The 22,184-nt window shown below is 33.3% G+C and overlaps 4 protein-coding genes and 1 non-coding gene across 11 annotated transcripts; 4 read left to right on the forward strand and 1 right to left on the reverse strand.

The window, feature by feature from the left end:
* Positions 1 to 1,117: 1,117 nt before the first annotated feature.
* Positions 1,118 to 1,752, forward strand: LOC126653561 (calvin cycle protein CP12-1, chloroplastic). Its single transcript, XM_050347477.2, has one exon. It carries the CDS (start codon positions 1,161 to 1,163, stop codon positions 1,566 to 1,568), a length of 408 nt encoding a protein of 135 aa, XP_050203434.1. The 5' UTR covers positions 1,118 to 1,160; the 3' UTR covers positions 1,569 to 1,752.
* Positions 1,753 to 2,689: 937 nt separating this feature from the next.
* Positions 2,690 to 3,829, reverse strand: LOC126654055 (bZIP transcription factor 53). Its single transcript, XM_050348098.2, has one exon. The coding sequence runs from the start codon at positions 3,341 to 3,343 to the stop codon at positions 2,909 to 2,911; it is 435 nt and encodes a 144-aa protein (XP_050204055.1). The 5' UTR covers positions 3,344 to 3,829; the 3' UTR covers positions 2,690 to 2,908.
* Positions 3,830 to 5,908: 2,079 nt separating this feature from the next.
* LOC126687135 (vacuolar protein sorting-associated protein 51 homolog) lies at positions 5,909 to 13,747 on the forward strand. The gene is made up of 20 exons (XM_050381540.2): positions 5,909 to 6,354; positions 6,446 to 6,585; positions 6,671 to 6,725; positions 6,846 to 6,953; positions 7,284 to 7,382; positions 7,523 to 7,600; positions 7,776 to 7,853; positions 8,082 to 8,213; positions 8,342 to 8,442; positions 8,587 to 8,654; positions 9,720 to 9,793; positions 9,929 to 9,995; positions 10,263 to 10,381; positions 10,722 to 10,988; positions 11,106 to 11,222; positions 12,067 to 12,138; positions 12,249 to 12,299; positions 12,489 to 12,719; positions 12,819 to 12,995; positions 13,201 to 13,747. Exons 1-20 carry the CDS (start codon positions 6,184 to 6,186, stop codon positions 13,318 to 13,320), a joined length of 2,325 nt encoding a protein of 774 aa, XP_050237497.1. The 5' UTR covers positions 5,909 to 6,183; the 3' UTR covers positions 13,321 to 13,747.
* Positions 13,748 to 15,350: 1,603 nt separating this feature from the next.
* LOC126687138 (pentatricopeptide repeat-containing protein At1g62930, chloroplastic-like) lies at positions 15,351 to 20,484 on the forward strand. Of its 7 annotated transcripts, XM_056106214.1 has the most exons (7): positions 15,351 to 17,256; positions 17,364 to 17,464; positions 17,831 to 17,898; positions 18,945 to 19,018; positions 19,152 to 19,218; positions 19,535 to 19,645; positions 19,878 to 20,484. In XM_056106214.1, exon 1 carries the CDS (start codon positions 15,589 to 15,591, stop codon positions 17,242 to 17,244), a length of 1,656 nt encoding a protein of 551 aa, XP_055962189.1. In that variant the 5' UTR covers positions 15,351 to 15,588; the 3' UTR covers positions 17,245 to 17,256; positions 17,364 to 17,464; positions 17,831 to 17,898; positions 18,945 to 19,018; positions 19,152 to 19,218; positions 19,535 to 19,645; positions 19,878 to 20,484. The 7 variants fall into 7 exon arrangements, with proteins under 7 accessions (XP_055962189.1, XP_055962185.1, XP_055962186.1 ...); XM_056106210.1 differs by having other exon boundaries at positions 18,945 to 19,218; XM_056106211.1 differs by having other exon boundaries at positions 19,123 to 19,645.
* A 1,496-nt stretch (positions 20,485 to 21,980) lies between these two features.
* TRNAH-GUG (transfer RNA histidin (anticodon GUG)) lies at positions 21,981 to 22,052 on the forward strand. The gene has a single exon. It is a non-coding gene; the product is annotated as a tRNA-His (tRNA).
* Positions 22,053 to 22,184: the final 132 nt, after the last annotated feature.

Raw genomic sequence — 22,184 nt, forward strand, 5'->3', positions numbered from 1 at the left:
GTTTTGATTTTAATTTGAAATTTTTGGATTGACCATCAAACCAATTATATATATAGAGTTATTTTTGTAAATTTCTAAAAAAATTAACCCATTGATTTGTATGTAATGACTAACGAGCATTTAATATCATAATTATTACTATATTATTAATATTTCCTTAATAATTAATATTAATATATTTGATTATTTGATTTATTTGAATAATCAACTGAATCAAACATATCAATTTTATTTTATTTTTTTTAACCATACATATCAATTTAATTATAAATCGGTTTGTACATATTTTGATTACGGTTTAATTAAGTAAAAAAAAAAAAAATTCGACAAACAAACCAAACTGACTGACAAGTGATAACCACACCACTGGCACTACTAAGTACCCAACAACAACAACTCAAACACGCATCTGATATTATAATTCAATTTGTGGTAATATGATAATATCATTCCCTTGCTTGGCTAGAACTAAATTAGAGGTTTATATCTGTATCTTGACTTCAACGAAAGATTTTTAAAATTTCATTTGGCTGACTAATACTAACAGTTCTATATTTTTTTTTAGTTATTTATATATATTTACAAATTGTACATATTTTTAAAATTTAATCATGTCTTATAAAAGTTATATACATAGACATCAACTATTATTTCTTGAGAAATTCATAATCAATATAGAAGCTGAACTTTTAAAATTATGCGTTTTTATATGCGAATAGCATGGCCCATTTTAGTTTTTACATCGTCAATTTTAATGAATTTTTGATATATCAATTTATCAAGAAGCGATAACTGGTGTATATATTTATTTAATTTTTATAAATGTGATTAAATTACAAAAATGTACATACTTCAGAATTTATAAGCCTAGAAAAATTATTACGAGCCTAAATAGTATATGCAAAATATCAGTGAAGTCCATTCCAAAATCAAAATCATCATTTTCTTTCTAACACATACCCTTCAACTTGTCCTAACTTATTATCTTACATTTTCTTTTTTTCCTTTATAAAAAATATCTCAACAAACTCAAACGTGGAAGCATACAATTGGTCAACAAACGATAAGAAATCAGTGTACAAAAATCCTTACAAATTCCAATAATAAACCAATCCCCCATATTAGCACCACTATCACCCATTACAGAACCAGACACTGCAATGGCAACTCTTACAAGCCTGAACCTCTCAACTCCAACAAGATCAGTCTTATTAGCCAAGGCTACAGATGCACCAAAGGCTCAACCAATCTTCAAGTTAAACAACAGTCCATGGAAGAGAGCAAGCTACCAAATGGGATTTTCTCAGCGGATGCAAATCAAACCGCTAGTCGTTAGAGCAGCGCCCGATAGTATATCTGAAAAGGTGGAAGAGAGCATCAAAAACGCTCAGGAAACTTGCGGAGATGACCCAGTTAGCGGAGAATGCGTAGCAGCGTGGGATACTGTGGAAGAACTGAGTGCAGCTGCGAGCCATGCGAGAGACAAGGCTAAGGAGAACAGTGACCCTTTGGAGAAGTACTGCAAAGACAATCCTGAGACTGATGAGTGTCGTACTTACGAGGATTGAAATTGAAGTATTGAATTACTGCTTTTCTTTAGTTTCTTAGTTATTAATTAATTGTGTGTTTCATGTTTGAATTTGGATCCGTAATTTGATTATGGTGGATTATTTATATATCATGGTGTTATCAGCAGATACATATATACCATACCATCTCTCAAGATAAATTGATAATTATCTCTTATCAGTATATACTTTTTCTCGGTTACAGTTATTGTTTCGGTTGAAATGTTTTTTTGTTAGATAATATGTGTTTTAAGTAAAACTAAAATATTCAGACATAAATAGATTTTATTTTGTTAGATACTTGTTCAAGTAAAGCTAGAATTCAGACATAAGATATGATTCTGAAATAAGCTAGAATATTCAGACATAAGAAGATATGATTTCAAAATAAGCTAGAATATTCAGACATAAGAAGATATAATTTTGAAATACTTGCAGTTTTGCTTGTTTCTCGAAAGAAAATATAATTTGCACAAATATATCGGGAAGAATTCAAATAACTTGTAAAATAACTCCAATAGGGATAAGATTCTATCTGGATAGCCTTTTCTATTGAATTTTCATTATAAGTTTAGAAAGTTTTCTATTGAACAAGTACTAATTAGTAGAAGTTCAGAATAGTTTTCAGAAGACAAGGTGAATTCCACAATCAGTGGAGAATACAATTTCAACTCGGAAGCTTCTTAAAATATTGGAAAACGAAATAATTATAATTTATAGATAATCACAACAGGAGTCAAATTAAACTATACAATCTTATAGTCAAAATTGTGTTCTTGGATATCTTAATACATAGCAATCTGTCTCAGTTTACACTTTCCAGGAAACTTCAGTTGAACCAGGACTCCGTGATAAGCCTCAATTTTCTATTTTAAAGAAAACTGGAAACACCTTAAACCCTATCTGATAGAAATACTATCAAGAATAAGCTCAAAATTGGACCATAAAGTTATCCATCTAGAGCCTGAATCTATCCAAAATAAGTATGCCAAATATGACCAACCATAATGATATTGAAGTTGAATAGTTTGCCTGCAAATTTTATGCAAATCCCTACATAATCTCATGCAATTCGTAATTTTGCCAAGCAACCCATGTTCCAATAATCCACAACAGAAAAATTGTTCATAAATAGAAAGATAATTATAATTATATCCAATATAACATTGGATGGAATAACAATTACACATCTAAATTAAAACCATGACTAGAAACAGAAGCTGAACTATGCACAAGACACAGACACAACTCCAATCACAACAACACTCGACCAAAAACACACAAACACATAATCTAACCCTAATTTAATAAAGTCTCATACCAACAAACAACCACCAGAATCAATACTCAAACAAATCAGCAGCCGCCATGATTGGCTGCACAGAGCAAGGCAGTTGCCACGGCCTCAACAAAGGATCAGGTATCTCAGGAATGTCCACCGCAAAGCCGCTATAATCCTCCACGAGCTGCAGCACCGAGTTCAAAGACCGCAGCCTATCGGTCAGTTCATTAGCCTGGGCTTTCAAAACATCGTTGGCCGATTTCACCTCCGCGTAGCGTTGGCTGCTGACGTCAGCACTCTGCCTTAATTTACTGTTCTCATTCTGCAGCAGAGCCGCTTCATTAATTAGATCCTCCATTTGCTTCTGCTTCCTCTGCCTCGACCGCCTTGCCGATTCGCGATTCGATATCATTCTCTTCCTTTTTCGCTCATCCACATTGGCATAACGCGGATCACCATCAGATCCCGAGCTCGTCGATGCCTGTCTTTGCATTGCTTAAAACTAGCTAATTAAATACTACCAACGAAATTCTGCTAAAATTAGGGTTTAATCAAATTGGGGTTTTGGATGAGTTAGATTATAATTAAAAAGTCAAATAAAAAATTTGAACAATGATAAATTAAATCACTTCATGAAAACACGTAAAACCAGTAGAGATATACAACTGAAAAAGAATGAAGAATTCGAACTCGACGAATGAGGATTGCGAAATTCATAGAAAATCTAAAATCATTGGGTTTTTTTTCTAGTTTTCCTTATAAACCCTAATTTTTTTCGGATTAGAGAACAAGAAAGCGAATTGAGATCTACGAACAAGAGGAAGAGATCGTAAGATCTGAATCAAGAACTTAGAACTATGAAGCCTGACGGCGATGAAGCAAATAAACAAAATCCGAAACGCGAAAGAAACGCAGAGAGGAGAAGAAACGTTTTTTGTTGTAGATAAGATACAAAACGAAACGAAAGAAGGTTAAAAAGTGGGAGGATAAGGGTTTTTTATAAGGAAAGATAGGCTGGAATGCACTGGTTAGGTGGGAATTAAAAAATTAGAAGAAAAATAAAAGATTGAGATTTATAATTATAATTATTTTCTTAAATGGCTATTTGTTACAAATTAGTGGCGTCGGTGCAAATTTATAACGTGCAGAGTGACGCCAGCTGTTTGCTTTAATCGCACACCTTTAATTTAAGATAAAATTTTAAATCATATAATTAGAGGAATATGCCTTAATGATGCTTTTACTGGGTCTTATGTCTTAACCAGGACAATAAAACCTCGTTCTTATTGGTTATTTCTTTGCTTTAATCGCCCATGGCAGCCATCAGGTGCCAAATTTGTGAAGAAAAGGGATTTTATTAGTTGCTGTTTTTAAACAATGCCAACTTGCTATTTTTTTTTTTGAGATATTAGTTTGATTTTCTTCTTTTCCAGTTGCTTTTGTGTTGCGCATAATTAGCATGAATTTGTATAATTGGAAGTTTAATTTCCTTCTTTTTTTATTTAAGTGGACTAATTGATCAAAAACTAAAACTTTAAAGACTATAGAAGACAAAATTAAAGATGAAAGAGCAAATAATCAAAATTCGTACAATTTAAAGACTTCAAAACGAGTTTAGCTAAAATTTATTTCTGTATATATGAACAAATCATTTTATTCCCTCAACTAAGCACAAAATATTAAAAACGTTAAAATGAACGAAACCAAATCATTTTACTGTGAATTTAGCAAATCCGTGTCCCCCCCTCCATCATCCAGAAAGTGTAACACACTTTCCAATTTGTATAGAAAAAAATACATAATAGTCTTTGACATTTTTTTCATTATATAAATTGATATTTGATATTGTTTAAATTTTAATTATATCCTCGTAATTTTTAAAGTCCATATGTCATTTTTATTTAAAGATTAAAACTTAGCAATCTTACTGAATTTTTACCAAAAACCTATATTTTCTTCAACCTCCACTCTGGCGACGTCCATTTCAGGTGGCAGCGGTTCAACGATCATTTTGATCGGAGACAATCAATGGCGGATCAATTTTTTTTATAAGGTGCACAAATTGTATCGAAAATTTATAAAATGAACAATATAACTTTTTTAAGGTGGTCAGTGCTATAAATTTTAAGGTCGAAAAACTATACTACCAACATATATATTCATATTTTTTCAAAGTTTCAAAATAATAAGGCAGTCAATTGCCTACCATAAATTCTTTCTAGGTCTGCTTCTGGAGATAGTGACGGTTGAAACGGAAAAGAAGATGTGAAAAATAGAATATAAAATATGTTTAATTATACAGTCGACCCTCTGATAATTAATATACATGGTGGATCAAAAAATTATTAATTATTAGAATTATTAATTTATTGAATTTATATAAAAAATATTTTAAAGCATCTACATTAATAGACCTAATATTAATATTATATTATAAAAAAACTTAACTAAATACACTTTACAATCACTCAATTTAAAAGAAATAATTTTATATTCAATTTAAGAAATATCAATTGATATGAAACTAAAAATATAATTATTAAGAAGTTGTATTCATAAAGTAAAATATTTTTTAATATTTTTTTATACTAGAGATATTTTACTTACTTTAATTTGTTTATCTAATAACTTCTTTAAAAATTTCTCAAAAGAATAAAAACGTCATAATTTGATGATATTTTAACTTTCACTTTATGAATTAAGGTTAGTATTGCCTCAAATAGATCATCAATTGTTATATATTTCTTTAAAAAATCTCTCTAATAATTAATATTCATGTAGAATATATTTTAAATTTTATTAATTATTAAATAATAGAATTATTAATTATCCGACGTGGAACGAAGTCGGTTCTCTCAATTTTCTATTAATTATTAGAATTATTAATTTATAGAATATTAACTATTAGAGGGTCGACTGTATAGATATGACATATTTGTGGGGGGGTTGTGTACCTTTCTCATAGTTTTGACTTTTTTAATATTTCGTGCCAACATTGGGGGTTAAAATGATCCTTCATTCCTATATACAGAAATCGGGTCGGATCTATGGAAGGCTGGGCTTAGCCAGCCATTACCAGCCCAACCTCAATTCACAAACTCTAACGTACCTGGCTGTTGATCTGATCAAAACGGTGGTCCGGTCACGGTAATAGTAGAGTATCATTCGCTGAAAAATTGGCACCGGTTTCTCAGTCTACTTCGTGCTGGACCTGCCGGTTTCCGGTGGCAATCCATAATAATGCTTTGAAAAATCTAATTCAGTACGCGCCAAATCTTCGTTCTAGACAATCAATTTGCTCTAACGAGCTGTTAATTAGAGATCAAGTTCAAAATGGCGGTAGACGATGCGCCAATGGATGATAAAGCGAAGAGAATGAGAGATCTATTATCAAGCTTTTATTCTCCGGATCCTGCCATTTTATCCTCCAATTCTTCGAAATTCGCTTCGTTAGATGCTATTAATACAGCCGCATTCGATGCCGAGCAGTACATGAATCTTCTGGTACAGTCTAAAGCCTTTTCATCACTGTTTTAATGGAATTTAAAGTTATTAGTGTTAATAGCAGGTAGTTTAATTAGTATTTAAATTGCAGCTGCAAAAATCGAATTTGGAAGGGCTTTTACATAAGCATGTTGAAATGGCAGCTGAGATAAAGAATCTGGACACTGATTTGCAAATGTTAGTTTATGAAAATTATAACAAGTTCATCAGTGCAACTGACACTATCAAGAGGTACTTTATTTATAATTTTCAGCTCTTGTTTCTTTAATAGGGACGTTACGCCGTGTTTTTAATGTGATTTTGATTAATATATCAGGATGAAGAATAATATTGTAGGCATGGAGACAAATATGGAGCAGCTTCTTGAGAAAGTATATAGTTTACTCTTGATAATTGTTGAATTGAAACTTTGATTTTTTTATATATGTGTTTCTGTGAGAAATGGGACTGGTTAAGAATGGCATTCTTAAGGCTCTTACAAAATATCGCAGATTATGTCGGTGCAGTCAAGAAGTGATGGTGTAAACTCTAATCTTTTTGAAAAGAGAGAACATATAGAGAAATTGCATCGCACTCGTAACCTTCTTCGTAAAGTTCAGGTATGTTTCCAGATGTATCATAAATGTTTTGAGATTTATCTCTATTCCGGTTGCACATGGTTCCCTTGAACTTGATACTAATTTGCTTGAGAAAAGTCCGAGTTTCGAATTAGATTTGACCTTTATCTCTTGATGAATCAGAATATGATGTTTGCTACTTGTGCTTGTACTGATTTTGGAGAGTTATTGATTGAATTTATATGCATGTGTTCTCTCGGTGTATTTTACCCAACCTTTAACTTGCAGTTATCAATCTGTCATTCCCAAATTTTTTTAAATAGGTTTTGGAAATTGATAAATCACGTGGAATTTTTGTTTTGGAAAGAGCAGTTCATATATGATCTACCAGCAAGACTAGGGAAATGTATTAAATCCGAAGCATATGCTGATGCAGTGAGGTTCTATACTGGAGCAATGCCAATTTTTAAGGTATTGATTCCCAAACTGTTCCTTCAGAGGCTTTAAGAAGCAATTTTTTCTTCATTTGTTGCTTTTGTAGCCTTAATATTTTTGCTTCCACGATGCATCTACCATAAATATTTTAACTCTTTGCATTTTATCTTTACTAGGCATATGGAGATTCATCATTCGAGGACTGTAAGCGAGCATCTGAAGAAGCTATGTCCACAGTTACTAAAAGTTTGCAGGTACTCTTTTATAGTTAGTCAGGATGCTGAACTCTTGGTCATAACTTCTAAAAATCTTAATTAACTAACAGGGATGTAAATGATTTCCTTGTTGATCTGATGATGCATGTCATTATTACTATACAAAGGTTGTGTTTTGCTGATGCACACATTGCTTTGTGGATTTTACTTTCAGGGAAAATTGTTCTCAGATAATGAATCTATACAAGCAAGGGCTGAGGCGGCAGTGCTTCTTAAGCAGTTAAATTTTCCGGTGTGCACATTTTCTGATTTACGCATGGTTTTCTTTTATTTGGCTAGCATGTATAGCTTATGAAAGATAGTGGGGTGGGACTCTGTACAATTTGGAGAATTACTTGTAAATTTCATTTTTCACAGTCTGGTTCTTCTAATTCATGCAAATTTTATCTTTCATATCGTCATGCAATTATTTTGAGATATTGGTGTGTGGCTGATGACTAATAGCCCATGCTTCTGGCAGGTGGACAGCTTAAAGGCTCAATTGTTTGAAAAGTTAGAACAATCTCTTCAGGACCTTGAGCTTAAGACTGGAGACATACCCAATGTGTTGGAGGATTCTAATGATTCTTCAAATTATGCTAGTACAAAGCATGTAAGTGGAAAACAGGATTTTTGCTTTTTAGTTTGGGTTTGTGACAACTCTCTGCCATCACATACCATGTTTACCTGTGTGATTAGTTTGTTATTTGTTTTTTAATTGTAATCTTTTTTTAATATTAGGCTTCCGTCCATGAGTTCACAGAGGCTATCAAAGCTTATCGAGTCATATTTCCTGATTTGGAGAAGCAACTGATTAAACTATCCCAAGACTTGATTACCAAGTAAGTCAGTGTCTGCATTTAGTGTATTTAAATGCTCTCTAGTACGTACTTTTCTTTTCATATCCTTCCTCTGCTGGAATTTTGTTGAACTCAAAATCCAAAATAGCAGTTTGCTCGTGCAACTTATTGATTCTTTTTCTTTAGGCACTTTGAAATCATTGAAGAATACATAAAGGGCCGGATTTCCGTTGCGAAATTTCTGGATGTTTTCCGTAAGTATTATGAATTTCTCAACGAGTAATGTTTGATATTTATAAGTTTTGCATTGTAAATGCCAGTTATGAGTTACCATGTCAACTGCTTAATTTAGTTTTCATCTTTCAGTCTGTCAAAGGTTTTACTTTCATTCATTTTATTTTTTTGAATCATTTGGGGTAGTTTCTGCGACCTTTTGCCTTCTGTTGTAAGATCAGAACTCAACTTTTCTAATATTTAAAAATTTAAATCTTATTTGGTACTGTTCAATTCTATGCCAGAGAATAGTCTAATTTTGTTCTCAGTTTTTTATTTTTCTCCTACTAGTTTTAAAATAATTTCTGTATACCTCATATTCTTTGTTAGGAGAGAACCACAACATCAGGAACTTTCTTTACTGCTAAAAGATTCCATTGCTTGCTTGTACAATGTGAACTATATCACCACTGAGGTTTGCCGAATTTATTTCTGGGAAAAAGTACTTCCAAACCATTTTTGGGCATTTCTTTTGGCCTGTTTATGGTTTTCAAATAGGAGAATTTGTTCAATTAGTTTGTTTTTTAAGTCTTCATGCATCATGTTAGTATGTATATTTACTTCACAATATTGCTGTTTAATTGGACATCTCCACCCTCTTAGTCTTTGCTCAAGCAAGAAGTTGCTTTAGATGCTTAGCATTTATTTATGCATTACGCTGTTTCAGCGATTCTACTTAGTATGTTAGTCTTATTCTTTTGTTTGAACTATGAAATCAAAGTTCCTCTTCCAAAAAATAGTTAGATATAGAAGTTGTTATTATGGTGTCAGATGGACGTGCTTTTAGGTAAGTCTTTACCAAGACCAGTGGATGCTCATACTAGTATTAAACATATGTTTAGTATGCAGATATAATTGGCAAAGAATTAGCTTGGTGCTGTTAATGCTGTCAAATGTCAATTCAATTTTTGTTTGATTGTCCTGCAAATGTTTTTCCTACAACTTAACTGAAAGCTGAAGCTCTTGATTTTCAGTTAATGAACTATTCAGACTCTCTCATTTGACAGCTTCCTACCTTATTCATTGATATGCTTTACCAAATGCAGGAACTATATGGAGAGATGTGCTCCTGTTGGATGAAGTGTTGCACGAGGCTTATCTTCCCGATTACTCTTTGGAGGTCATACTTTGTTTCTTTTATGCTGGATGACAATTTAATATTGCAACTCTTTCCTCCCCCATCTGAAATGAGAGAATTCCCTTGTTATGCACAAGAATGGCAGTTGGTTTTGGATTGATCTTGGTGTGTTTTCAGGCCGCCCGTGGCGTTGTCAAGCAATATGTCGCAAGCTCATTTTCTCGTCTTCTGCGTGATATCTCAGGTGATTATTGCAATTTTGATGAAGATTTGCCTCTATAGTTACATATTAGAAATGACAAAGGAACTTGGTCCATGGTCTTGTTGAGTGTTTAGAAAGGATAATAACGCTGCTTGGAGGGAAATAAGCTCATATGATAACTGAATAAATAAAGAATGGGCTGAGGGAAAAAGTTTTTTAGTTTTAAAAACTGATGTTAACTTATCTATTATCCTTTGTCATTAGACTGATAGACTAGATGGTCTAAGTTGAATCCTGGTCAAACTGCAGATTCCCTCACTCTTAGTGCCGATACCAAACAAAAAGAGGGAGCAGAAGAGGATCCATTGCATATTGCCCTGGAGGCCAGCAAAAATGCAGTGCTTAAGGGAAGCATGGATGTCTTAATGGTAATTTATTGGACACTGCATACTGAAAATAGCAGTTTTTTTTGCTTTTGCTATAAAATGTGTACATATTAGGCCATGTTTGATATCTTTCTACTTGTATCCTATTGCTGCTTGTGCTATTTGTTTAGCTGTCTAGGCTATATGTAAAAGAGTTTGTTTCTGAACTATGGCGGCAAGCACCCCCCCTCTCTTTCCCTCTTGCTGTTTTGCTGCATTCTGTATTTAATGTTTAACGCTTGCACTTTTGACCTTTCATCAAGCTTAACTGCTATGCTTAATGTTCATTTGCACATGATTATCCAGCTTCTTTGGTTATGATAATTTGGCTTATTGATTCCAGGAATTTCGCGTACTTCTTGATGACAGCTTAGGGTTACTTCTTAAAATGAGAGACTTAATTATTGATTGGGTTCAAGAAGGATTTCAGGACTTCTTCAGGTCTTTGCATAAGCGTTTCCTCTTACTTTCAGGGAGAAATAAATCATTTAGTCAAGATCAATCTCTGACCGTAGGAATGCCTGCTGACAAAGTGCCTGCTGGTCTTGTCCTGGTGCTGGCTCAACTTTCTGTTTTTGTTGAACAAACTGCCATTCCAAGAATAACTGAGGCAAGGAGCCATAAAATAGATTATGTCAACTTGCTTTTATGGCACAGTAAAATATCATAGTTACCATATTCTTCATGTACTCTGGTGCTTAACTTAAAGCTATATTCTAATTGCCAGGAAATAGGTTCTTCTTTTTCTGGTGGTGGTGGTCGAGCTTATGAAAATGGGCCGGCTTTTGTTCCTGGTGAATTTTGTCGAATCTTTCGGTCAGCTGGTGAAAAATTTCTTCATCATGTATGTTTCTCTTCCTACTTTATGAGTTAAAATTTCTCTACACAATTTTTAAAATTTTCCCAAATAGTTTGGTAACTTCATTCAGTTATATGTAGCTTTTGTGGCTATTATTTTGAAAGACTTTATGTTGTTGTTGGTCTGATAGATCCGTTTGTTTGCAACCAGTTACTTTCTATGACTGTTTATAGAAGCTTCCCATGGATGGAATTTTACTCAGAACACCTTGTTTTATTGTGCCATGACTTCACAGATAGAGTTGTGGTTTGGTGGCTGAAATGTATTCTACTGAATTGAACATTCAGGTTTTTGATGGATGTTGGTAGTAGGAGTCATTGCCTCATCAGACATGGTGTTCTTAGCAATGTCAAGGATGGCATTTCTAATTTTTCATTAGTTTGTACAAGTAAACAAGATTTTAGGTTTAGTGCATTCTTTCTATTTTCTCGAGCAAGTCCAAAAGAAAAAACAGCTCTTCTTAGGATAGTGCATCTCTGTTTGTACATTGTCTCTTAAGATATTATCAGGGAAGAAATATGTTTCCATTGAACACAATTTATTTTTGTCTTTTTAGTGTTTATTTTTGTCTTTTTAGTGTTTACCATGTAAATTCAATTCTTTGATTGTGGTTAGTTTGAAATTTGTTAACGGTTGTGTTGGTCGTCTGTTAGTTTAAGTTAATTGGTCAAAGAAAACAAGGGATTGGCTACTTCAGTAATATTTTCTGTCTGATGAGACACAAATATCAAATTTTCATATAATTGCTTCAATATTGGTTGGTGTGTCGTTTTTGTTAACTATATCTGAATGCCAAAGAATCTAATTCTTTGTTTATGTTTTCATACAGTATATGACAATGAGAACTCAGAGAGTATCAGTTCTCCTGAGGAAAAGATTTGAAGCCCCAAACTGGGTCAAGGTCAGTATGCATCTGCTCGTATTTTTAGATTTGAGATGATGTTCAGAAAGGGTAAATTTTGAACTGAATTTGTCTAATAATATTATTGAGGTTCTTTTTGTTGAATATAGCACAAGGAGCCAAGAGAAGTTCATATGTTTGTTGATTTATTTCTTCAAGAGGTTAGTTCACTGTTCTTTTTCTTTCCTGTTACCCGTTGTTCTTTCTGTCTTCTGTTACCAAAAATGATAATAAGATGCCTATTCTATTTTAAATCAATGAATAATTACAATTTTGAAAATGTGCATTGCATGAATACATTCCTCTTTATTGTGAAAAGGAATGACCAACTACGATTTCGTTCTCAACAGTTGGAATTGATAGGTACTGAGGTGAAGCAGATTTTACCTCAAGGAGTTCTTCGCAAGCATCGCCGCTCAGAAAGTAATGGAAGCACTGCTTCTTCACGCAGCAATCCATTCAGGGAGGATAGAATGGGTCGATCAAGTACACAAAGAGCAAGGAGCCAGCTTTTAGAAACCCACCTAGCAAAATTGTTCAAGCAAAAAGTGGAGATTTTCACTAAAACTGAATTTACACAGGTAATTAACTATGATTGTTGTTGAACTGAGTTACTTGAAATAGGAACAGCCAACACCGGCAATGAAGTAACTTTGGGCTGTGTCTGCTATGACTTGCAGGAATCTGTCGTAACCACTATAGTAAAACTTTGCCTGAAAAGTTTGCAAGAATTTGTCCGACTCCAGACCTTCAACAGGAGTGGATTTCAGCAAATTCAATTGGATATTCAGTTCTTAAGGACTCCTTCCAAGGATTTATGTGAAGATGAAGCAGCCATTGATTTTTTACTGGATGAGGTAATAAGGAAATAATAGCTCAACTTTTGTCCTACTTGAGCTTATACTTGTCTCCTTTTATATGAAAATGCCGCTCTATGGCAGAAAGGGTACTGGGGTTGTACTCTTCTTTTATTTGTGCACTTGTTTCTGAAGAAGTCAGAGGTAAGATGTTCATTTCTATATCTGATAATTTTTGGCTATAATTTGCTTGTTTATGGAGCAGGTGATCGTGGGTGCTTCGGAACGTTGTCTTGATCCTATTCCGCTAGAGCCTCCCATTTTGGATAAACTAATACAAGCAAAGTTGGCCAAAAAGAAAGAACACAATGCGGTAACTCCATAATTAGGGACTGCGAGCCTATGAGAAATTTTAAATGAATAATTTACCGGAAGAATGGCTAATATGAGAAATTTTAAATGAATAATTTACCGGAAGAATGGCTAACTTTGCATGGTAAGATGATCTAATTCAATCCAAAAAGCCTCCGTGTTTTTACCGTGCCCTGAGTTGTGGAAATATAAGAGTCGTTATTTGAAAGCCCGTGGAATGACTGTCGATATACTTCAATTGCATGCCTGCACGGAAGAGAGCATGCACTGATTTATTACATTTTTGCTTTTTACTGTACTAGTTGCTTGTGCAAGTAAAGCTTTGATGCTTCAAATATGGTGATGTTATTATGTAGTAGCTTGTACACTTTTTGTATAGATTGGATAAACAACATGTAAAAGACAACAGCTTTAGTCAGATGATTCAAGTTTTCTTTTTCCTTTTTTTGTTTGTTATTTGGCAACCAAGACCTGGGCGGTAAAATGATGCTAGATTTTACCTGTTTGCTTAGCGGTTCAAAAAGAAATGACTTATCCCCTTAAAAAACCCTCACCTTTTACCCCCAATTCGTTTGCACCCTCACGTTGCAAAACCACCAAATATACCCAAATTACGACCTTTCACTTTCAATTGTACCCTCAAGCATTAAATTAATCTCTTTTCACTTGAAAAAATAGGTTTATTTTTGTTTTAAATAAAATATTAAGTCCTATTTTAAAATATATGCTAAAATTTAAAGTATTGATTTGAACATTTTTCAAGTAAAAAGAGGTCAATTTAATGCTTGAGGGTGCAATTGAAAGTGAAAGGTCGTAATTTGGGTATATTTGGTGGTTTTACAACGTGAGGGTGCAAATGAATTGGGGGTAAAAGGTGGGGGGATTTTAAGGGGATAAACCAAAAGAAATTATTATCCAAAAGTATTTTTTGGAGAACCTGCAATTATTAGTTTCTTCCAAAAGTTCAATTTCTAAACCGAGACTGATAAACTTTTTTTTAAAGAAAAAATTACAGCTTATGCCAAATTGAATATATAAACACATAAATTGGAGAAATTTTAGGTAAACTGAGTCTAACACGTTGATTATGTTATCACACTTCATTAAAATGACATTAAAATTGTATATCATCATTAAAATCTGAATATATTTATTATAAATTATGGCTTAATTCCTTAAAAAACCCTCACCTTGCATTTTTTTTTCGTTTATACCCTGACCTTGTAAAAACACCATTTGTACCCAATTTTAAATTTTTATGTTTCATCTCTACCCAAAAGCATTAAATTGTACTCTTTTCATTTGAAAAGAGTTTAAAACAATCCTTCATTTTTAACTTATATACTAATTAGATATTAAAGTTATTAATAGTACAAAAATAACATCTTCTTCAAAAAATTAAAAATAATAATATTTTTTTAAAAAAAATAATTCCGAATTTTTTGTTTATTTTTTTAATTTTTTTTAATTTTTTTTAAAAATATTTCTAACAAAAAAATTAAAAATAATAATAATTTTTTTATTATTTTATATAATTAAAAAAATTAATTAATTATTTGGATATATTTGATCATTTTTTAAGTTTAAGGATTTATTTGTATTTTTAAAAATAGAAAAAAGTATGTTTTAACTCTTTTCTAAATGAAAAGAGTACAATTTAATGCTTTTGGGTAGGGATGAAACATAAAAACCCAAAATTGGGTACAAATGGTGTTTTTACAAGGTTAGGGTATAAACGAAAAAAAGTGCAAGGTGGGGTTTTTTTAAGAAATTAAGCCTAAATTAATTATAATATTACTATCATTTTAACCGATGTTATAACATAACTGGCTTAATATATAGATAACATAGTAGACTCGATCTATCTAGAAATTTTTCAATAAATTGACCTCTATCTGATAAGTTATCTCGGCAAAATATATAAACATTGATCGGATATTTTGTAGAATCATACAAATTATGGAAACTTAGTAACTAAATTCATAAAATTTTCATTTAATAAAAGTTCAAAAAGATTAATTAAGCACTATTGTAAAAGATAATACTATATATATGTATGAACCCACCGGCATTTTATCTTTTCTCATGCCCTAGTAATGAAAATCAGCTGTCTGCATTTGTATTCATAACTATTACAATCAAACACCGATTTTTTTTCTTATTTCCTTTCTAATCAGACCTACAAAAACCACCAACGTTTAAGTTAACGAATGTAGAAACAACCACCCCCTCCGCCGCCGTCTCCGCCGCCGCCGACAAGTAAATTTTATACATACAGAAGATGATGATGATGCTGAGAAGAAATCCAAAGCCCCTCTCAGCAGTTTTAGCGCGCTTTGGTTCTTTGGCGAGTAGCAAAGTTAGTCCTTCATCTGATGATGCCCTAGCTTGCTTTTACAACATGCTAAATACGAACCCCTTACCTTCCGTACATGAATTTAACAATTTATTCTCTCGACTTGTTAGAACGAAACGTTTCGAGACTGTAATCTCTTTGGGGAAAGAGATGGAATTAGTTGGAATTCAGTTTGATGCTTACACTTTGAATATTTTAATTAATTGCTATTGCAATGTACATCGTGTCGATTTCGGATTCTCTCTGCTAGGAAAATTGGTTAAACTCGGGTTTCGGCTTGATGTTATTGTGTTTAATACGTTAATCAATGGCCTTTCTAGACAGGGCAAAGTTGATGAAGCAGTTCAACTGTTTCATGATATTGTTGCCAAGGGATATCAACCTGATGATTTTACCTATAGTGCGGTTGTTAATGGTCTTTGTAAATATGGAAAGACGGAAATGGCTGTCAGTTTTCTCCGTGAATTGGGTTGTCGGGTGAATGTGGTAGCTTATAGTACAATAATTGACAGCCTTTGTAAGCGTAAAAGCTTTTCGGAGGCGTTAGACCTCTTTTCGGAAATGAAGGGGATGGGCATTTTGCCTAATGTTGTCACTTATACGTCTTTGATTCATGGTCTTTATAATGCAGCGCGGTGGAAGGAAGCTTTAGCTTTACTTAACGAGATGCTGGATTTGGGTATTACACCGAATTTGGTTACCTTCAGTGCGTTAGTTGATTTACATTGTAAGGAAGGGAAGGTTTCTGAGGCTCATGGTATAGTCGAAACGATGATTAAGAGAGGGATACAGCCGGATGTTGTCACCTACAGTTCGTTGATGAATGGATATTGTTTGAAGAACCAGATAAGTCAAGCTAGAAATGTGTTTGATGAGATGGTTAGTAAAGGCTGTACACCTAATGCTCATACTTACAACATTTTAATTAATTTGTACTGTAAGAGCCAATTGTTAGATGAGGCAAAATTTCTTTTTGATGAAATGCATCGTAATGGTTTAATGGCCGATGTAGTTACTTGTAATTCTCTTATACAAGGAGTCTGTCAAGTGGAGGGCCCTTGGGCTGCCCTACAGTTTTCGGAGAAGATAGATGCTCCTCGAAATATTTTGACTTACTCAATTTTGCTAGATTGCTTTTGTGAACATGGGCATCTTGATATGGCATTGACCCTATTTGATGAAATGCAAAGGAATATGATTAAGCCTGATTGTATTGTCTATACTATTCTCATCAAAGGCATGTCCAAAGCCGGGAAGCTTGACGATGCAAAGCAACTGTTCTCTAGACTTTCCAAAGAAGGGTTGCAGCTTGATGTTCAAATATACAATACTCTGTTTGATGGCCTTTGTAGAGGAGGGTTGCTAGATGAAGCTTATGTGCTCTTTAGAAAAATGGAATCAGATGGCTGCTTACCAGATAGACGCTCTTATAATGTGATTATCCAGGGATTTCTACAGCGCAAGGATCTACCAGCAGCAAAACAGCTCTTTGATGAGATGGTTGATAAGGGTTTTCCTGCAGATGCCACCTCAACCACCTTTCTAGGAGATTTAAAAGCTATTGAATCTATCCTTGTGTGATCAAATATAAAGGTGAAAATAGATTTTTGCTTTCCAGTTTGGGTTCCGTCACATACCATGTCTATCTGTGTGATTAGTTCGTTATATGTTTTCTAATTGTAATCTTTTATTATTATTAGGCTTCCATTTATGAGTTCACAGAGGCTATCAAAGGTTATCGAGTTATATTTCCTGATTTGGAGAAGCAACGGATTAAACTATGCCAAGACATGATAACCAAGTAAGTCAGCGTCTATATTCAGTGTTTTTAAATGCTCTCAAGTACGTGCTTTTCTTTTCATATCCTTGCTCTCAGGGGCGTAGCCAGAAATCAAAATTAAGGGGGCAAAATAGAAAAAAAATCATATTATATACAAAATTTAAAATTTATTCAAATTAAGGGGGTCAATATGTAATAATTATCTAAATAGCATGACACATTAAAAAAAAAATACTTAAGAGATTAGTATTTTTTTTAAAGTAAGAGGGCAAATGCCCCTCTTAGCCACCATGTGGCTACGCCCCTGCTTGCTCTGCTGGAAATTTGTTGAACTTAAAATCCATAACAGCAGTTTGTTCATGCAATTTATTGTCTCTGTTTCTTTAGGCACTTTGAAATCACTGAAGAATACATAAAGGACCGGGTTTCTGTTGCGAAATTTCTGGATATTTTCCGTAAGTATTATGAATTTCTCAACATGTAATGTTTGATATTTATAAGTTGTGCACTGTAAATGCCAGTTACCATGTCAACTGCTTAATTTAGTTTTTGTTTTTTCAGTCTGTCAAAGGTTTTACTTCCGTTTTCTTTTTTGATAAGTATTTGGGGTAGTTGCTGAGACCTTTTGTCTTCTGTTGTAAGATCAGAACTTAACTTTTCTAATGCTTTAAAAATGAAATTTGATTTGGAACTGTTCTATTTAATGCCAAATAATAGTCTAATTTTGTTCGTCAGTTTTTAAATTTTTCTCCTGCTAGTTTTAAAATTGTTTCTGTATACCTCATATTCTTTGTTGGGAGAGAACCACAACATCGTGAACTTTCTCTACTGATAAAAGATTACATTGCTTGCTTGTACAATGTGGACTATATCCACCACTGAGGCTTGTAGGACATATTGCTGGGAAAAAGTACTTCCAAGCAATTTTTGGGCATTTCTTTTGGCCTGATTATTGTTTTCAAAAAGGAGAATGACTCAATTAATTATTTTTTTAATTCTTCATGCATCATGTTAGTATGCATATTTACTTCACAAATATTGTTGTTTAATCGGGCATCTCTACCCTGATACCCTCATAGTCTTTGCTCAAGCAAGAAGTTGCTTTAGCTGCTTAGCATTTAATTATGCATTACTAGTAAGTATGTTAGTCTTATTTTCTTGTTTGAACTATGAAATCAAAGTTCCTCTTCCAAAAAATAGTTAGATATAGAAGTTGTTATTATGGTGTCAGATGGATGTGCTTTTAGGTAAGTCTTTAAAAGACTGGTGAATGTTCATAAGAGTATTAAACATATGTTTAATATGCAGATATAGCTGGCAAAGAATTAATTTGGCGCTGTTAATATTGTTAATTCAGTTTCTGCTTTCTGATTGTCCTGAAAACTGTTTTCCTCAAACTTTTCTGAAAGCTGAAGCTCTTGATTTTCAATTAATGAACTATTCCGACTCTCTCATTTGACAGCCTCCCACCTTATTCATTGAAATGCTTTACCAAATGCAGGAACTATTTGGAGAGAGGTGCTCCTGTTGAATAAAGTGTTGCATGAGGCTTATCTTCCCGATTACTCTCTGGAGGTCATACTTTGTTCTTTTATGCTGGATGACAATCTATTACACATCTCTTTGCTACCCCATCTGAAATGAGAGAATTCCCTTGTTATTTCCAAGAATGGTACCAGGTTTTGGATTGATCTTGGTGTGTTTTCAGGCTCGTGGTGTGTTGTCAAGCAATATGTCAGCAAGCTCATTTTCTCCCCTTCTGCATGATATCTCAGGTGATTATTGCAATTTTGATGAAGATTTGCCTCAATAGTTACATATTAAAAGTGACTTGGTCCAGGGTTTTTATTAAGTGTTTAGAAAGGATAATAATGCTATAAAAGTTCCTTGGAGTGACATAGCTCATATGATAACTGAATAAATAGGGAATGAGCTGTGGAAAACATGTAATTTAAGTTACGTGGCATAGAAACAGTTTTCAATGGCAGTAAAGTAACTATGGGATGTGTCTGTTATGTTTAGCAAGAATCTGTCATAAAAGCTATAATAAAATTCTGCCTAAAAAGTTTGCAAGAATTTGTCCAACTCCAGGCCTTCAACCAGAATGGATTTCAGAAAATTCAATTGGATATTCAGTTCTTAAGGGCTCCTTCTAAGGATGTATGTAAAGATAAAGCAGCGGTTGATTTACTACTGGATGAGGTAAAAAGGAAATAATAGCTTCAGTTGGGGAAATTGACTTTTGTCCTACTCGAGGTTATATTTTGTATTATTTTATATAAATTTCCTCTTTATGGCTGGAAGGTGGGTAGGAAGGGTACTGGGATTGGATTCTTTTATTTATGCACTTGTTTCTGAAAAATTCAGAGCTTAAGATGTTCATTTGTAGTTCTGATATAAATTCTTGGCTACAATTTGCTTGATTATGCTGTAGGTGATTGTTGGTGCTTCGGAACTTTGTCTTGATCCTATTCCTCCAGAGCCTCCCATTTTGGACCAACTTATACAAGCAAAGTTGGCCAAAAAGAAGGAACACAGCGGGGTTACTCCATAATTAGGGAGGTTCAAATCTGTGGCCGGCATTGTTTTTGTGAGAAATTAAAAATGAATGTGGCTGGAAGAATGGATAACTTTGCATGGTAAGATGATCTGACTCTGTCTCAAAGTGTCACATACAAGGATCCAGAAATGCACAAAGTAGTCATATAGAAATAGGATAAACAAGTAGTAAATTTCTTAGCAGTGTGCACACCAGTTATGATTGTTGACGAGGTTTATGATATGATTTTATTGGATCGGTTCGGAGCCAGTGGTAGATACGTCTTTTTGGGGCTCACGAGGTTATTGAGTGATAGTCTGATAGTCGGGACTGGTTAGCACTGGCACAACACTTGGATTATATATGTATTATGATTTTATATGTTATATATATTGTGGATTAGGGTTCCATTGTTATCCGTAACGGTCAACCATATTTTCAAATGTCTTTAAGGATATTAACTTATTAATTGTATATAATGATATGAATTCACTCAGTATTATCCGACTCCCGTTGTTTTCCCCACTTTCAGGTTTTATCATTGTGACTGTTGTATCATTTCCAAATCTTGCTTCTTGGAGGTTGTTTTTATAAAAATGTATATGTATGAATGTTTTAAAATTTAGACCGTAATAATCATAGTAGTATTTTATACGTAACTCGGGTTGTCCGATGTATGTTGATGTTAATTGTATGTTGTCCTTGTATGGACCGATTGGATTTATATGTATGTATTGGAGTTTCGGGTTGATACTGAGCATTGATATGATGATTATCATTAATGATATTATATTGTTGGAGTTTTGATTGCCTCCAAGATCATTAATGATATTATATTGTTGGAGTTTTGATTGCCTCCAAGCGTTAGCATTATGATATTGATGTATGTATTGTATGATGTATGTTTAGCTTTGCTACGGATTTTAAAGCCAACATTCTCATTCTCTAGTGCCGGTTACGGTACATGATTTTGGATTGTGACCATGCCAAACTCATAGAGCAAACTCCATCTGAACACCTCTCCGGCCGCCCTGCCACCTAATCAGAGAATCAGTAAGGATCTAAAAAAGGGGAAAAGTTAGGGTTAATGGAGAAAGAGACGGGAACATGCGGGTGGATTAGTTTGATTATTCGAGAAGGAAGAAGAAAGAAAAATATAAACGGTAAAAAAATACAAAAAGAGAAGACGATGATGGCCACCATTTATGAAATCGCCAGCGTTTTTTCTAATGAAAATTACTCGTCAAAGAAAATATAGATTTCTTTTAATTTTAATTTTATTTTTTAGTTATAAAAAATTAAAAATAATTCCATATCAGCCCATGAGTAATCATGGATTATAAGGTAATTGTAACGATTTGCTGATATGGCTGCTTATGTGCCAATTTATATTATAGTTGATAAAAGGTGTGAATTTGAATGTGATCAGCGATTTTACAATGTTAGATTTGCAAATGAAAATGGGTTAAAAGGTGAGCTCTTTTAAGAGCATTGATATTTTTTAAAGGCCTAATTACTTAAAAAACTCCCACCTTGTAATATTTTTTTGTTTATACCATGACCTAGGAAAAAGTTCATTTGTACCTTTTTTTTTAATTTTTCGTTTTCAACTCTACCCTAAAGCACTAAATTGAACTTTTTTATTTAGAAAAAAGCTTAAAATAATCCTTCATTTTTTAACTTATTTGTATTTTTTTAAATTGAAAAAAGATGATATAACCCTTCTATTTAATTATTTTTAATGTTTTCATCCTTTAATTAATTAAATTGTCAAAAAATAAAATTTTGGGGTATAGTTGAAAACGAAAAATCAAAAAAAGAGTACAAATGAATTTTTTCCTAAATCAGGGCATAAACGAAAAAATGTTTCAAGGTGGGATTTTTTTAAGTAATTAAGCCTTTTTTAAACTATCTTTAAAAGTATTTGACTAGGAGTGTGTTGCTTAAACCCTTACCTAAATATTTTGTTAATATGAATAATCGAGGCGGTAGTCAAAAGTGGCTGTAGTTTAGTGGTAAGAATTCTACGTTGTGGCCGTAGAGACCTGGGCTCGAATCCCAGCAGCCACATTTTTAAACCAATTCTTTTCATTTTAATACACGTGGGTCCCAAAATCAGCGTACTATAAGCATATCATATACTCTAAACAGCTGTGATCACAACCGTTCATCATGCACCTCTACGATAATAAAGGATGCACC

The sequence above is a fragment of the Mercurialis annua genome, linkage group LG6 (assembly GCF_937616625.2).
Source record: "Mercurialis annua linkage group LG6, ddMerAnnu1.2, whole genome shotgun sequence".
Taxonomy (NCBI): domain Eukaryota; kingdom Viridiplantae; phylum Streptophyta; class Magnoliopsida; order Malpighiales; family Euphorbiaceae; genus Mercurialis; species Mercurialis annua.

Excerpts from the sequence above, each read along its gene's own strand:
- LOC126653561 (XM_050347477.2), top strand. The coding sequence starts at position 1,161 with ATGGCAACTCTTACAAGCCTGAACCTCTCAACTCCAACAAGATCAGTC.
- LOC126654055 (XM_050348098.2), bottom strand. The coding sequence starts at position 3,343 with ATGCAAAGACAGGCATCGACGAGCTCGGGATCTGATGGTGATCCGCGT.
- LOC126687135 (XM_050381540.2), top strand. The coding sequence starts at position 6,184 with ATGGCGGTAGACGATGCGCCAATGGATGATAAAGCGAAGAGAATGAGA. Across the intron at positions 6,954-7,283 it reads ACCTTCTTCGTAAAGTTCAG|TTCATATATGATCTACCAGC; the intron begins GTATGTTTCCAG and ends TGGAAAGAGCAG. Across the intron at positions 11,223-12,066 it reads GTGAAAAATTTCTTCATCAT|TATATGACAATGAGAACTCA; the intron begins GTATGTTTCTCT and ends GTTTTCATACAG.
- LOC126687138 (XM_050381543.2), top strand. The coding sequence starts at position 15,589 with ATGATGATGATGCTGAGAAGAAATCCAAAGCCCCTCTCAGCAGTTTTA.